The sequence below is a fragment of the Acromyrmex echinatior genome, chromosome 8 (genome assembly GCF_024713525.1).
Source record: "Acromyrmex echinatior isolate Ae372 chromosome 8, ASM2471352v2, whole genome shotgun sequence".
NCBI classification, from domain to species: Eukaryota; Metazoa; Arthropoda; class Insecta; order Hymenoptera; family Formicidae; genus Acromyrmex; species Acromyrmex echinatior.
In genome coordinates, this window is record NC_141859.1 from 9,384,171 (window position 1) to 9,398,066 (window position 13,896).

Genomic DNA, 13,896 nt, shown 5'->3' on the forward strand with positions numbered 1-13,896 from the left:
TCACTCGTGATCATAAATCGAATGATTGATTGCAATTATAAGGAATGAATCGTTTCCTGGAATAGCAACAAAATATATACTATGATCTTTTACACTGTGAATGAAATTTCTCAAAAAAATTTGCACAGATGCACAAAGTGCAAAAGAAGAAAAGAAAGTGGAAAGAAAGAAAAAGGCGTTCGATTTGAATGCGTCTAATCAAAGTTAAGGCAGAAATAGTAGGGAAACTATTCGATCCGAGTCTCACTTAAGATAGAGCAAAGTGCACTTTACCGCGAGAATTTGACACTTTCCTTCGCGAATACTTTTCCAAGATCTCAAATTATACCCGATAAGAGGCACTCGCGACTAATGAAAAAATTACTTCCAGATTACGATCATTGAATCATATGACGGTTACTGTTTCCACGATAATTTTCACCACTCACAGGATTGTATCTTGAAATTGCAGAGAAATCAAATTGGAAAATGAGTTTTTCCTGATAAGTAAATTAATAGTATCATATTTTTCGTAACATCGTAAATCGCATTGTGATAATAAAAATATTTTATTCTATACAATTCTGTTTTATCGCAAAATTAATTTTAGATCAGATAATTGGACTCTATATGGCCTATAGCTGCAATTTGTTTCAATTTTATGTCGGATCCAAAATAAAAAAATAATGGTCAGATACTCTCAAAAGAGGAAGCATTTCTGAACATTAAGAAGATATATAAGACTTTTTCAAGCATTTACATAAAGATTTGAAGAAAAAGTAGCATTTAGATTATATTAAATAAATGCCCAATATGATTTAAGTTATACCTTTCCTTCTTTTTTTTGTTAAAAAATGAAAAATAAAGTGATCCAATGTTATTTTTATAAGATGATATGTTTATTAATATATTGACATGTTTATTGACATATATATACAAAGAATACACAAAGAATTTTCTAAACAACCGATATGTTGCGTGATATATTAGGCATATTACACAGAGAGAATTTTTTCTTAGAGTTTACGTTGAAAATATGATGGTCCTGGGATAACATTGTATTACGAAGAATTTTATGTAAATTTCTCTCATTCATTAATAAAACTAAATATACGTACAACGTAATATACAGGGTGTCCCGAAAGTTTTTGCCAATCGCTTTTGAAAATAAATGATTTTTGTCTCTTGCAGCTTTTCTATAAAGTTGATAGTATTTGAGTAAAAAATTATTCAAGACTAATATTTGGCAATTTTTAGTAATTAATATCTTGTTAACTATTGCGAAAATTACAAAATAGTAGAGGACTTTTCGACTCAGTTTAGTCCGCTCTATCTACACTAAAGCGATTAGCAAAAACTTTCGGGACACCCTGTATAATAAGTTTGATTAATTTTATTGAGGTACATGGTAAGAATCTTTAAAATATCGTATTGTATCACAACTACCATATTTTTAGGGTAAATTTTAAGAGACAATTCTGTCCGTGTAGGCATACTAGGCTATATAGAATCCGGTTGCTTTGTATCGACTTTGTTATCATGCCTAAATGGCAGCTTTGATCGTTCTATAATGATCTCAGTAGAAGCAGCTGTTCATTATTAATTGCTGCGAACAGTCGCGTGCTGAAATGTTCCAATCTGTGCAAAAGTGGTTCATGGCCGGTTCACGACGGTATCATTATGAGCTTTTACGCGCTCGTAAAGACAGAAATGGAGTGACGAAGGAGAAAACGGCCAGAATAGGGATACTAGGGATAACAAGAAAGCATGGATATTGCAAATTTGCGAGCCGCATTACCGGAGAGAAAGCAGTTATAGCCGGAGAGCAGGCGGTTGAGATACGAGGCGATGCTAAGCAGTGCGACGTCTATCCGGAGGACGTAAAGCTTAACGTGTTAATAAAGGCCAGTAGTATCAAGTCGTTAGCCTCTTCATGATTAGAAGATATGCATATTAGATACATGGTAGTTATCTAAAATGAATACAATAACGTATTCCGAAGAAAAATACTATTATTACAAAATTGGATATTGCATGTATCAATTCTCGTCGTACTTTTTATGTAACAAATATTATGTAACTCTGCGTTTTAAGAATATTGTGAATTGTTTACTGAGGATGGCCAAATTGTGGCCGAAACGTCTAATGTTTTAATTAATGTAATGATAATTAAATATCACAAACTTGTGCGGTGGGTTTTTTATGCTCTTCTTTTCATACGTTTTGAATTATAAACCATGTTTCGTTTTTATGATGTATAACAAATATTACATTCTATGTTGTTATTCTACAGTTATTTATTGATAAAAGAAAATATGGAAGAAAGGTCAAGAAAATAATGCATAGTTTAAAATTAAAAAATATATTATGATAATAAGAAAAATTAAAGGCGTTATCATATTGAATGTTGTTTAGAAAAATTAAAGGCGTTATCAGCAGGTACGTATATTTTTCAAGTATCGATATCGCGAAACTTTAATTCATAGGTATAAACAAAAGGTAATTTGAAGACGAGTAACATACATGTATAAGTAGACGCAATGATAAAGATGTTTTTACGATCGCAGCGCGAGCTTGGAAAACAATGTTTCAACGAAAAACTGACGAAAAAAAAAGGAAAGATAGGAAGAGGAGGGGGAGAGAGAAAGAGAGGCTGACACCCTGCCGCGCGGTGCTTTAACGAGAAAAATACCTGCAGTCGTCGAGCAATTTTATTTACAATGGTTAAACGAAATCTTGAAGAATGTAAACGGTGAACTCGTAAATCGCACCGCGGAATCTATTGTGCTTTGACTTAGAAAAATAAACCCCGTTACATCACCGTCGTGTACTTCAACACACAGACACGCGACTGTATAACTCGGATGGAAAGCAAGGTAACGCTGTTTTGCATTCTCCATCACGCTTCGCGTATTCAAGGCATGATGAAAACGCATATTTTTCAAATACAATGCGTTAAAAACTACCAATTAGTCAGTCCTTCGCGGCGTTCTTTGAAAAATGTTAATAGCGAATATCAACAGGAAGTTGTGCCTGGAAAACAAGCGAACAAATACAATCATCGCAAAAGACATCGCGTGAAAGCCTTGGGTGAGACGGTAAGTGAATGTAAATACCAGCACAGCTTAAGCCAAGGATGTCCCTAGGAAACGGAAATATTTGCGGATGGTTTGGTGCCACGAAAGTTCGGTATTCATTTAAATGGCGATACCCACAAGTTCTCGACTCCGTAATCAGCTTACCGATTTTCCTACGCGCCCTCGAACAAATACCATTGATATTTGTCCGAGATATTTATCATGAAATTGCTATACTGTGAATAATATTCTCAGAATTAATATTAATTAATATTAATTAATATATAAACAACTACGGTAAAGTTTAAGTTTTGATTAAAGAACGATAATCTTTATCTAATTTTAGAGAGAAATTTTTGCAATAAATTTTATATAAAACTACTTTTGTATAAAAGAATAATATTAGCTTGATGCGTAACGATAAAATATGAAATATAAAAACTTTGGCTCCTTACAAAGAAAATACATTTTCCTCATATAATTGTAGCAGATAATATATATACGTAGTGTCAATTCATTTATAAGAATAATAATGAAGAATCGAACGAAGAGTATTTAATAACGTTTCATTATAATTTAGCTCCAAAAAGACAAAGTTTTTATTATTTCACCGTAAAAATTTATAACACTTTTTTATATATTTTTTTAACTGCTTGTAAAAAAAAAACACAAGGATACTTTATAACTTTGTAAACGTATAAGTGGTTTAAATTGCTTTTCGATTGTCATATAAGCTCGTTGATCCGATTATATGAGGTAAGTCGTGAAATTTATTGGTTATCGTTTCTTGAAACCGATAGTTATCGATTCGACGTAAGAAAGTATTTTTGTGATCATCTGTACTTCTGTGTTAATTCCATATAGAAAGATCGTGTAAAATAATAGAATCGGATGATGGTGTTAACTACAACAAGAGAAACTCTGACAAGAATGTAAGCCAGACTCGCAATGTTATTTATCAACAATATTCGGTTAATAGAACGATTCGCAATTACGCGGAGGAGGATTTTATCAACGTAAGTGCGGATTTATTATATCTGTTGTAAATGTGTGCTTTCGAACTTACGTATCTCACTCCTCGAATGATGAGTAATTACGTTACTATGAAAGAAAAGTACAATGCTCTCTGGAGGAGGCGATCCTTCCCGAGCAAGCAGGTGTGTATAGTCGTTACTCTTTAGAATCATTTGTTCAACCGTTACGTTAAGGGTCAGGGCTAGAAATGATAAACGATCCGTTCTCTTACCCACCTTCTCACCAGCGGGTTCCGTCCCGTGTATTTCTCCTCCGAGATCACCTCCGAGGGGAATATAACAGGCGCATCGGAGAAAGAAAGAGGAAAGGAGATAGAAAAATATGACCGCCCTGGTTCCTTCGTTCGCCTTCGTTCACCTTCGTCTTAATGTAAGCGAAATTTAAAGAGGCAGCTCTCTCTCTCTCTCTCTCTCGCTCGCTCGCTAGTGAAGCTTAAAGAGGAAATTCGTGACCTCGATTATGATGACGATCAAGACGACGACGACAACGACGACGACGACGGCGCATCGCGACGGAAAAAAGGAGGGACGCGCGTGAAGACGCGCCGCCGCTCGGGACGATTTAAATCAATTCGCCGCGTACCATGGTAGATAAATTTCCGGTCTGACGTTTAAGCGATCGCGAAAAGTTTTTCGTAGCAAGCCGTACGTGCGATATGGCCTGGTATAAAAGTTTGCTCTTCAAACGATCCGGTCGGCAAACTTCTTTTCGCGCTAGTACTTGGGATATACCGGTGCATGATTAAATCGGGTATACCGCATCGCGAATGATGTATGCGAATCGTTTGCGTTCTGGGCTACGTACGACGTACGTGCGTTCGATTATCGGCGAGTAATTACTTATTCAAACTCGAGAAGCGAACTCTTCGACACGTTAACGCGTATCTCTCCGAATTTATCTCCCTCCGCGGGGCGACGAATGGTAACAGCGATAAAGGAAAGCGAAAAAGTTGAAGGATGTCGTTATCAAATTTAAGTCCGCGCGGATAATTTTGCGGTAATGGAAAGCCCTATCTCTGGAAGAAGAGGGCAGAGCTTAGCTCAACATCGGTATCAACCAATCCCAGGTGTTCAATTGGCGCTCTGCCAGAATTTAAGCTTGGCTTAAATTTCGTGCAGTTGCTACGTAACTAGGGCAGATTCAGATTAGAATTAACTAATTGTTGCGTACACCGTCGTAATTAGGATTCCCGCATGCTCCCCGCATACTAATATTTGATAGAAACCTAACCGCGGGATATCGTATACGGGAGGAAGTTAAACCTATTCCACGGCACGCAATCGTGACGTCTCACAATCTATCGGTAATATTCAGAAATGAATATTACCGAGCAATTTTTAACTCTTTACACACACTTTAATCGGCCATTCAAAAACCATTGTATTAGGTGCGCAACTAAGTTCTCGCTGTTATTATGATGAAAATGCCATCAAAATAACAGCGAGAACTTAGTTGCGCACCTAATAAAATATTATTAAAATTATTGTACTTACCGATTACATTTAAATGGACTAGATGACTCATGTGGGGCGTCGTGGAGACCTGGCACTCGTAAATACCGCTGTCCCGATGTTGTGGATACTTTATTTGAAGCGTCCAGTCGTCTGAATGAGCGTTGTGGATCGCTCGAAATCGCTGGTCGTTCGTGTACGTATAACGGCCAATTGTGAGCAAATGGACGTCTCTGTGCCGTACCCACGATACTTGTAGCGTCATCTGCAAAGGAAAACGAGATGGGAATTGAGAGACAAAATCGACTGAAAATCACCAATGATTTCACCTCTCAATTCTTTATGTACTTGCTTAGGGTTACTTATTGTACTGGGACACATAATTAATGATTTGTTTGACGTACCAATAATTAGCCAAATATCAAGGTTTTCAATCACGTTTCTAAAAAAATGTTGAAAATTTTGAACGTGTTGCTAGTGTGACTTATTAAGAAAGCAAATTTTCTTGCATATAATCAAGATATGAATAAATGAATATTTCTCTTAATCTACACATCTGGAAGTCTACAGCAAAATAAAAAGTACAAGTAAAATGTTAATCCCAGCGTACGTTACGTCATAACACGTTACATCGTACACGAGAAAATAATAAGTTTTTGTAAAGAAACAAAGCTTTTACATATCAGAAATTAATGAGAGAAACTGGGAATCAAATAATTCAGTTTTTTGTCTTTGCGCGCATTGGACAAGTTGAAAAAATGAGGATCATTCACTTCGAGAGCATAATTTATCGCTACGCATACCAACTGCTGTCTTTTGACAGATGTAACGCACGTGCACGAGACAGCGACTCGTAAGCTGATATCGCTGTCGCGGTTTCCAATGGCACATGTAATAGAATAAATTACAAAGCGTACGCGAGATCTAAATTCAGACTAGCGAGTGGGATATACGACGCCACATCAGATACAACTTTCGAGCGTGCGCTCCGAGCGAGCGTTCCTTCCTTCTCGTACGAAGGAATTAATAGAGTCGCTTTGCATATCGTTGCAAAGTTAGCGTGCGAGATAAAACGCCTCGAGCTGAGATAATTGGACACCCGGACCCAGCGACGTGTAAATATTTGCATCCTTCGAGTAAGGTCGATACGCATTACTCGAAAAGCACATGAACATGTGCACGTAGTATAACGGTTCAGATGCGTTTCAAACATGGTACTGCAGACGATGTCCTAAATGTGGCTATCGTATGCAGAAATGCTCGTTCCCGTTCAATATTGCCGGACAAATTGAATGTCGCGGTATCGAAAGCTAAGTTTACATCGAAGGTTGGAATTAATTAAGCTTTAATTAAGGTTTAATGATACGAACAAGTAAACGCGGGACACATTACGCAATACATGGAAAATTGAATTAATCGAGTTAAAATTAACCGAGTTTGCCACTAGTCGTTCTAGTAGTAGCAAAGGGGGTTTAAAGTTTCGAACATTAAATATTATAAACATGAAATCGCCATAACGTAATGCCTAATAGGATTCATTCTCTATACTGTTTCGTATATACCCTTAAATTTTAATACTTGCTTCAATTTCTGTCTGAAGTCTTTCATTAAGTGCGCCACTGCCTGGATTCCGAGGGACCGATATATCTATCTACTATTCTACTACAACTATTCTCTCTCTCTCTCTCTCTCTCTCTCTCCGTTTTCTCTGAGATTCGCTTCCCTGGATCCTTATCCAACTCACTTCGTAGTTTCCGTAAGGACTTCGCTCGGTGGGTCCTGCCGGACGAGTACGAGTTGTTGCGGAAGTTTCGGCGACCTAAAGATGTCCCTTGTTCGAGAACTTGCAGTGATATCCGAGCAGATACGGAGGAGGTAGTCCATAGATAAGGGTGTGTTCTCAGTGGGAAGGAAGGGAACGAGATAGACAGATAGAGATGGAAGATGGAATGGCGCGGAAGCAAAGCCTCGTGAGTAGATACATTCGAGTTTGGTCAGGCGAGACTCGCTATCTTGTTTCTGCCGTCGTGCATAGTTTTATTGCGCTTGTCGCGCGTATGCGTATCGCGCGCACCCGTTATGTCTTCTGTTAATTTATGATACGCGACCGACACGAAATGCCATAGTTGCCGAGCTCGAAGGCTTCCGACCATGCCGGATCCAGGACGATGGGTCAAACACTGTCGACTCTGCATCCTGCGTCCCTAGTTCTCGCACCAGCTCCTGACGCCGAACCGCATAGTTGGCCTTTACATACCGATTCCGCTGTCGCCGCGCAAATGCGATTTATGCGAATTCCCTTTCTCGTAGCCCGCCGAATGCAGATAGATGGACAGATTTATTCTGTCTCTTGATAAATTCGTTAAAGATATTGAGTGAAATAATAGATGATTTAAATCGATTGTAGCTGTAAATGGAAGAATTTAAAAATTGAAATTACGGCAATTACAATATTACAATAACAATATTACGGTATTCAAAGAATGTATTACTGAGATTTTAATGCAGTAACAGAGATAAAAGGTAAATATCAACATCCATTCCTCTCAGATGAAGTACTTCTAACTCGAGTTGTCCTATAATAATATATGTGATTTAAGAACAAATTTTCAACAATTACCAATTTTAATAGACTTTAAATGTACAAGACATCACGGCACTTGGAAAAAAGTTAATTTATCGTAAATTCTCGTTAATTCTAGCAGAAAATTCTATGCTTTACAATAATTTTTAAACAGAGTTCCGACTGCTACTTTTCAATTTTGATTTTTTAGTATAATAAATGTAAAATTCTTTTTTATTTTTATAAGAAACTGTAAAACTATGAAAAATGCTACTGGAACTGTTATTATTTTTTTTTATATTAATAGAATATCGTGCTATCTTTACAGACACAAATTTGGGTAGTAAAATTAGGACGCCGTTCTATTAATAACATAAATAATGACAGTTCTAATACTACTTTTCATACACTGAGAGAAATGGTTTGAATTAAATAGTAATTCTGGAAAATGAACGAATCAGAATTTTCTGGTTAAATCTATTAGAATTCTAGTTGAAATAAATAGAATTGTGTGATTAACATTATTATTCTGGTACAAATAAGAATCTGGTACAAATAAGAAATTCTAGTAGATTTTATCAGAAATATTGTATCAAATAGAATTTCGGTTACCTCAACTAGAATTTTAATAAATATAATCAAAAAATTTTGATTCATTCATTTTCAATCAGAAATTTCTTTCAGTGTAGTTCTACGGTTTATTATACAAAATAAAAAAAGTTTCGCATATTTTGTATCAAAAACCCAAAATTGAAAATACGTGTTAATTTCATAAAATTAGTATGACACTTCCCTTTTAAAGTACAAGAAAAAAAAATATTTTCACTTTTAGTTACAGTTGTAGTGTCATCAACTTGTGAAAGACGGTATTTGCTGGGGATTGTAAATAAAACAGCATTATCTCTACCGGAATGGTGAAGCCTCGTTTGATGAGGAATCGATCAATCTCCCGTTTCGTCATGATGTTATATTGCTTGACGTGCGAGTTATTGGAATCGATGTCGGGCAAGATTACCGTGTTAGCGTTCGCCAGCGAATCAAATATAGCATGTACGAATTTCCAGTGATGGAGAATTTTCGATAAGCTTTGCGCCCCGTGGCGGAACTGATAAAATTACCGGTCAATTATCTCGCGTAAACAAATTCTGCGTAAGAAGATTCCGACCTAATTTTGTGCCGGATAAGATGAGATCGTGACGAAAAGGTGGAAAGTAAATTACTCTCTCATCCACACACACACACACACACACACACACATTCTCTCCCCCCCCTCTCTCTCTCTCTCTATGTGTCTATCTATCTATCTACATATCTATCTATCTATCTACCTGTCTTTATTTATCTCTATCTCATCATGAAACACATTCGAGAAATCAGGACGTCCGACTAGCAATAGTATATTCTACTGGGAAATACAAATTGTTACACAAAGTACATATAAGGTTTCGCCATAATACAACTTCGTCGATAATTAATACCGGATTGATTCTGGTTATGATTATGCCGTCGTTCCTATGTTAATTGTATCCGTTAAAGAGCGATTTATATGATATATTTTTCAAGTATTTGAAACTGAAATTAACTGAATTTAAATCGTGAATAGAGATGACACGAACAAATATACCGACAAAATTGACAATCCAAATTATAAGCAAATTATATGCAGGAAATTCTGTTTTATTTATTATTCCAAAATGAAAATAGTTTCATAATCCAAACAAAAATGACTTCTTTTAAATATAATATTTTTAAATTATCATAATGTGTTTGTTCACCAAATTTACATTGCGCTGAGAAATCGTGGAATTTAAACGAGATTATAAAGTATATTATAGACTAAAGTATATATTGATTTGTTATAAGGCAATTAATTGAAAAATAATGCACCGATACGATACATTTAAAATTATTTTGCCGGATGAAGCCAGATTATCGATTACTACATACTTTCATAAGCAACCATTTTATTACTTGGCGAATATAATTGCCATGCCACAAGCACTCGTTTGATTTCAAGATGAAAATACAATCATTAAAAACTAGGAAGTTTAAACTGATAATGTGAAAAACATATTTTGGACGTAACATTTCCAATTCGATTATTATCCCGGTCGATAGTCTTACAAATGTTAAATCGATTTAAAAAAAGTACAGAAATTAGGTGTAAATCAATATAACGAGGTAGTACAAATTTTTCGATTATGTTGAGCTTTTCATTTTTTATACACATTTTTTATACATTTTAAGCGCATTAAACCATTATATTGATTCTCATATTTCTTTTAATAATTATATTTTGGAATTTAAAGATGCTTCCCGCTTCTCTCTTATTCTTTGTTGAAGTTAAATAATTAATTAATGCAAATTATAGAAATCAAAGCTTTAAACGATCTAGCTGGATCTTAAATAAACAAGAATCATACAAGCATTTAAGATCCAGCTAGACCGTTTAAGATTTTGATTTCTATAGTTTGTGTTATCACACATATACGATCCTATAATGTATTATATTAATTAATTAATAATTACTTAACAGACTAATAAAAAAAATTACGTCTACTAAATGTGTAGTTGTAGTTTTTAAAATTATTTAATACCATTTGTGTATGTTATTACATAATATTATTAGATAATGTTATTAGATAATGTTATTCATGTGCCGATGATGCAACATGTATCTGTGACCTATATTTAGAAAATTTATATCTTGAGATACAATCATCTTATGGGTCAACGAATAGTGGAAACGAATAGTCTATTTGTCCCATGGGATTGTGCTTGTATCTGCGCAATTTTATCTCGACAATCTCCATTTACTACGATCGAATTGTCCATGAGACCGTTTCTATCTCTCGATGACTTCACGCCCTTTTTTTCGTAGGATATTTTTGCTGTACCTCAGCTAGAAGGGTACGGAAAATCTTATTGTTCTATCACGTTACGCGTACAATGTGGTTGAAAAACCCTTATATTCGTCTTTTATCGGTCTTTGTCAATTTTAACTTTGTCTCTTATATTTTATCTTATTATATTGAAAACATTACACTTTATTTCCCATTTATTATATATTCTCTAACTTAAAAAAGAAATCTAAAATAAATTTCAATGAGCGAAAAATTGCACGAATCAAAATGTTGAATGTACAATTGTAGAAATATGAATGTACATACACACACATACGCACATACACACACACATGCGCGCGCGTGCGCGTGACTTACATAAGTCATAATAAAGTTTTTTGTAATTCGATTAACAAAATAATTCGACTAATCGAAAGGAATTCGATTAGTTTCGCTGTGAAAATACTCGTTAGCGACAAAACAGAATAATCATCACGAGAAAAACATATATGCTTTTAACGCAGCATTGCGGTGGTCCAGAGAGGACGCACGCGTGCACATATATTAGCGTTTCTCGTATATATTTTTCGTCGGTTTATGCGCATATTGCCAGCCGGAGGCGCTAATTGCCGTTGTCGCACTCGGCTAGTACAGGAAAAGCATTGTTTTATTCGCATTCGGATGTGCAACGTGCATACGTACAGACGAACAATACACACGAACGCGTTGTCCCGTTCGATAAGCTTCTCACGAGGATTACGATGTCGCGCGCAGTTCACGTTGTCCCTATCCTATGCTCCTGTATTTTTTATTGCCTGTGCGATTTTCAAGACGACTCACATACAGGTACGATTGATAACACATACTCTACGCGTGTTCTACGTTTTGATCATTTAACGAAAATTATGTCAAGCAAGAAATAAATGAATGAAGCAATAAATGAAATGTATCGAAAAGATAAACTTTTATTTTTATATGCAACTTTTTTTTAAAGAAATAAGAAATAACAATTATAAATTGATTGTAAAAAATTTAATGACATTTTAAATTTTAATATATGTATATATTGTATAATGTAGAATATTAAATTTTGAATTATTATTTTTAAACATTTTTCAAGAAAGATTCGGAGAAGCAATTGATTAGGATATTGATTAGAATCTCTCTCAAAATAATTACTTCCTGTCTATGAATAATTATTTTTATTTTTAGTACAAAGGAGATATTTTATAATCAAGTTAGATGAAAACTTGTGATATGCTGACGCGACTAAGGGTTGAGAATTATTCAAGCAGTTCCACATCGCAATCTTAACTTTCTACCTCAGACGTTACACGTCTGGAAAAGTGTCTGTGAGAGATTCTGAAATAAGACATTTCCATTTTGTGCTCAAGTTCCAAAATTTTCCGAGACTTTCTATATCGCAAAAGAGAATTCATCCGACAGTTAAAGTGGCGAACTATTGCCAATTAATGATCTTTAAGGGCATAACGGATTTCCGATATCGTATAGTTCACCAGAACGTGTCGAACCACTTTCAAGCGCCATCAGCCTTCTCCGTTAAGACGCTTCTCTCCCTCGTTTGCCTCTTGACGACGAAGAAGGTAAGGTTTCACCTTACTCCCTTTCGTCTACTAATCGATAGATTTTCTTGTAAATCTTCATCCGCCATAGTGATATTTCGACGTGCTTAGCATCTGCATTCTTAATTGAATTTTCAGGATTAAATGATCGATGGATCGATGCAAAATGTCGGTTGTTCAAAACTAATTGTCTCTGCATTATTAGTTGTAATTAATTATACCCTATTTTTACGTAGGTCATTAAGGTGATTCTTTAGTAATCGAGTTACCGTAGAAATGTCTGATTTTTTTATATAATGAAGTTGAAGTATCGAAATTGACGTGTGCAAAATTTTACGATAGATTAACGATGAAATAAGACAGAAAAAAAATGTTGAAAATGTAACCTTTAACTTAGTGACAGATAAGGCTCGCAGACGCTTCTTTGATTAACTGACAAATCTTATCATAGACTTTTCTCAAAAACTAGTCAACGGCCATTCTGGAAATTTATGCGTGCATATTTATGTATATGAACTTGGAAAAAAATATTTTGCTGCTTCAGCTGGAATTATAGTTGTTTTTTTGTATCTGATAGAAAATTATGTATCATACGCATAGAATTTATAGCACAAATTTAAATTCTATCTCTGTCATCTATATAATTAGGTGAAATATCGCAGTATTTGCTAGAAATTTATGTATTTTAACTATTTTTCGTACTTAGATAATTTTCGCTATGACTGGAAGATCACTTTTTTGAGTATGCAGATAAATTTAATCTCGAAAAATAAACATAATCTCATCTCGTTTTCGTTCGATGAAGATGCAGCTCTCGATTTACTACTATTGTACGAATATGTCCCACTATTTCACATTAAGATATACGCGTAGTTTTAATATTGTATTTTATCCAAATTGAGCAGATATTTATAATTTTGGCCCCTGGTGAGATACCTCAAATTTTCGGCACTTTACTAAAGAAACACCTTAAGAGAAAAAAAAAACATGCGATAGAAGATAGCTATGTTGAACGTATATGTTCGGGATAGATTTTCAAGTAAAAGATTTTCTTACAAAGCTATTTTTACATCAAATTCTCAGGACGTTCGTAAATTTAATCAAATATCGAATATCAATATCGCAAAATATGAGACTCACGTCTCGATAGAAATAGACGTAGACATACGACGCACTTTCAGATACATATTTATATACAATTGAATATACATTGCATTTTAACTCTTAAAAATGTTGCAAAATTTTTAACTCTTAAAATATTACAGTTTTGCATTTATTTGCATTCTATTGTCCTCACACGCATATAAGATTAAGCCAAAAATGATGTCAGATGAGTTGGTCCGTTTAATACTTTTACATATTTAA

General features: G+C 34.8%; 1 protein-coding gene across 6 annotated transcripts in view; it reads right to left on the reverse strand.

The window, feature by feature from the left end:
- Positions 1-13,896, reverse strand: part of LOC105148322 (neurotrimin) — a 378,921-nt gene that overhangs the window by 99,398 nt on the left and 265,627 nt on the right. For all 6 annotated transcript variants that reach the window (XM_011059981.2, XM_087408694.1, XM_011059983.2 and 3 more), the window contains one exon: positions 5,585-5,807. In XM_011059981.2, coding sequence (XP_011058283.1) covers positions 5,585-5,807 — 223 coding nt within the window. The remainder of the gene's footprint in view (positions 1-5,584; positions 5,808-13,896) is intronic.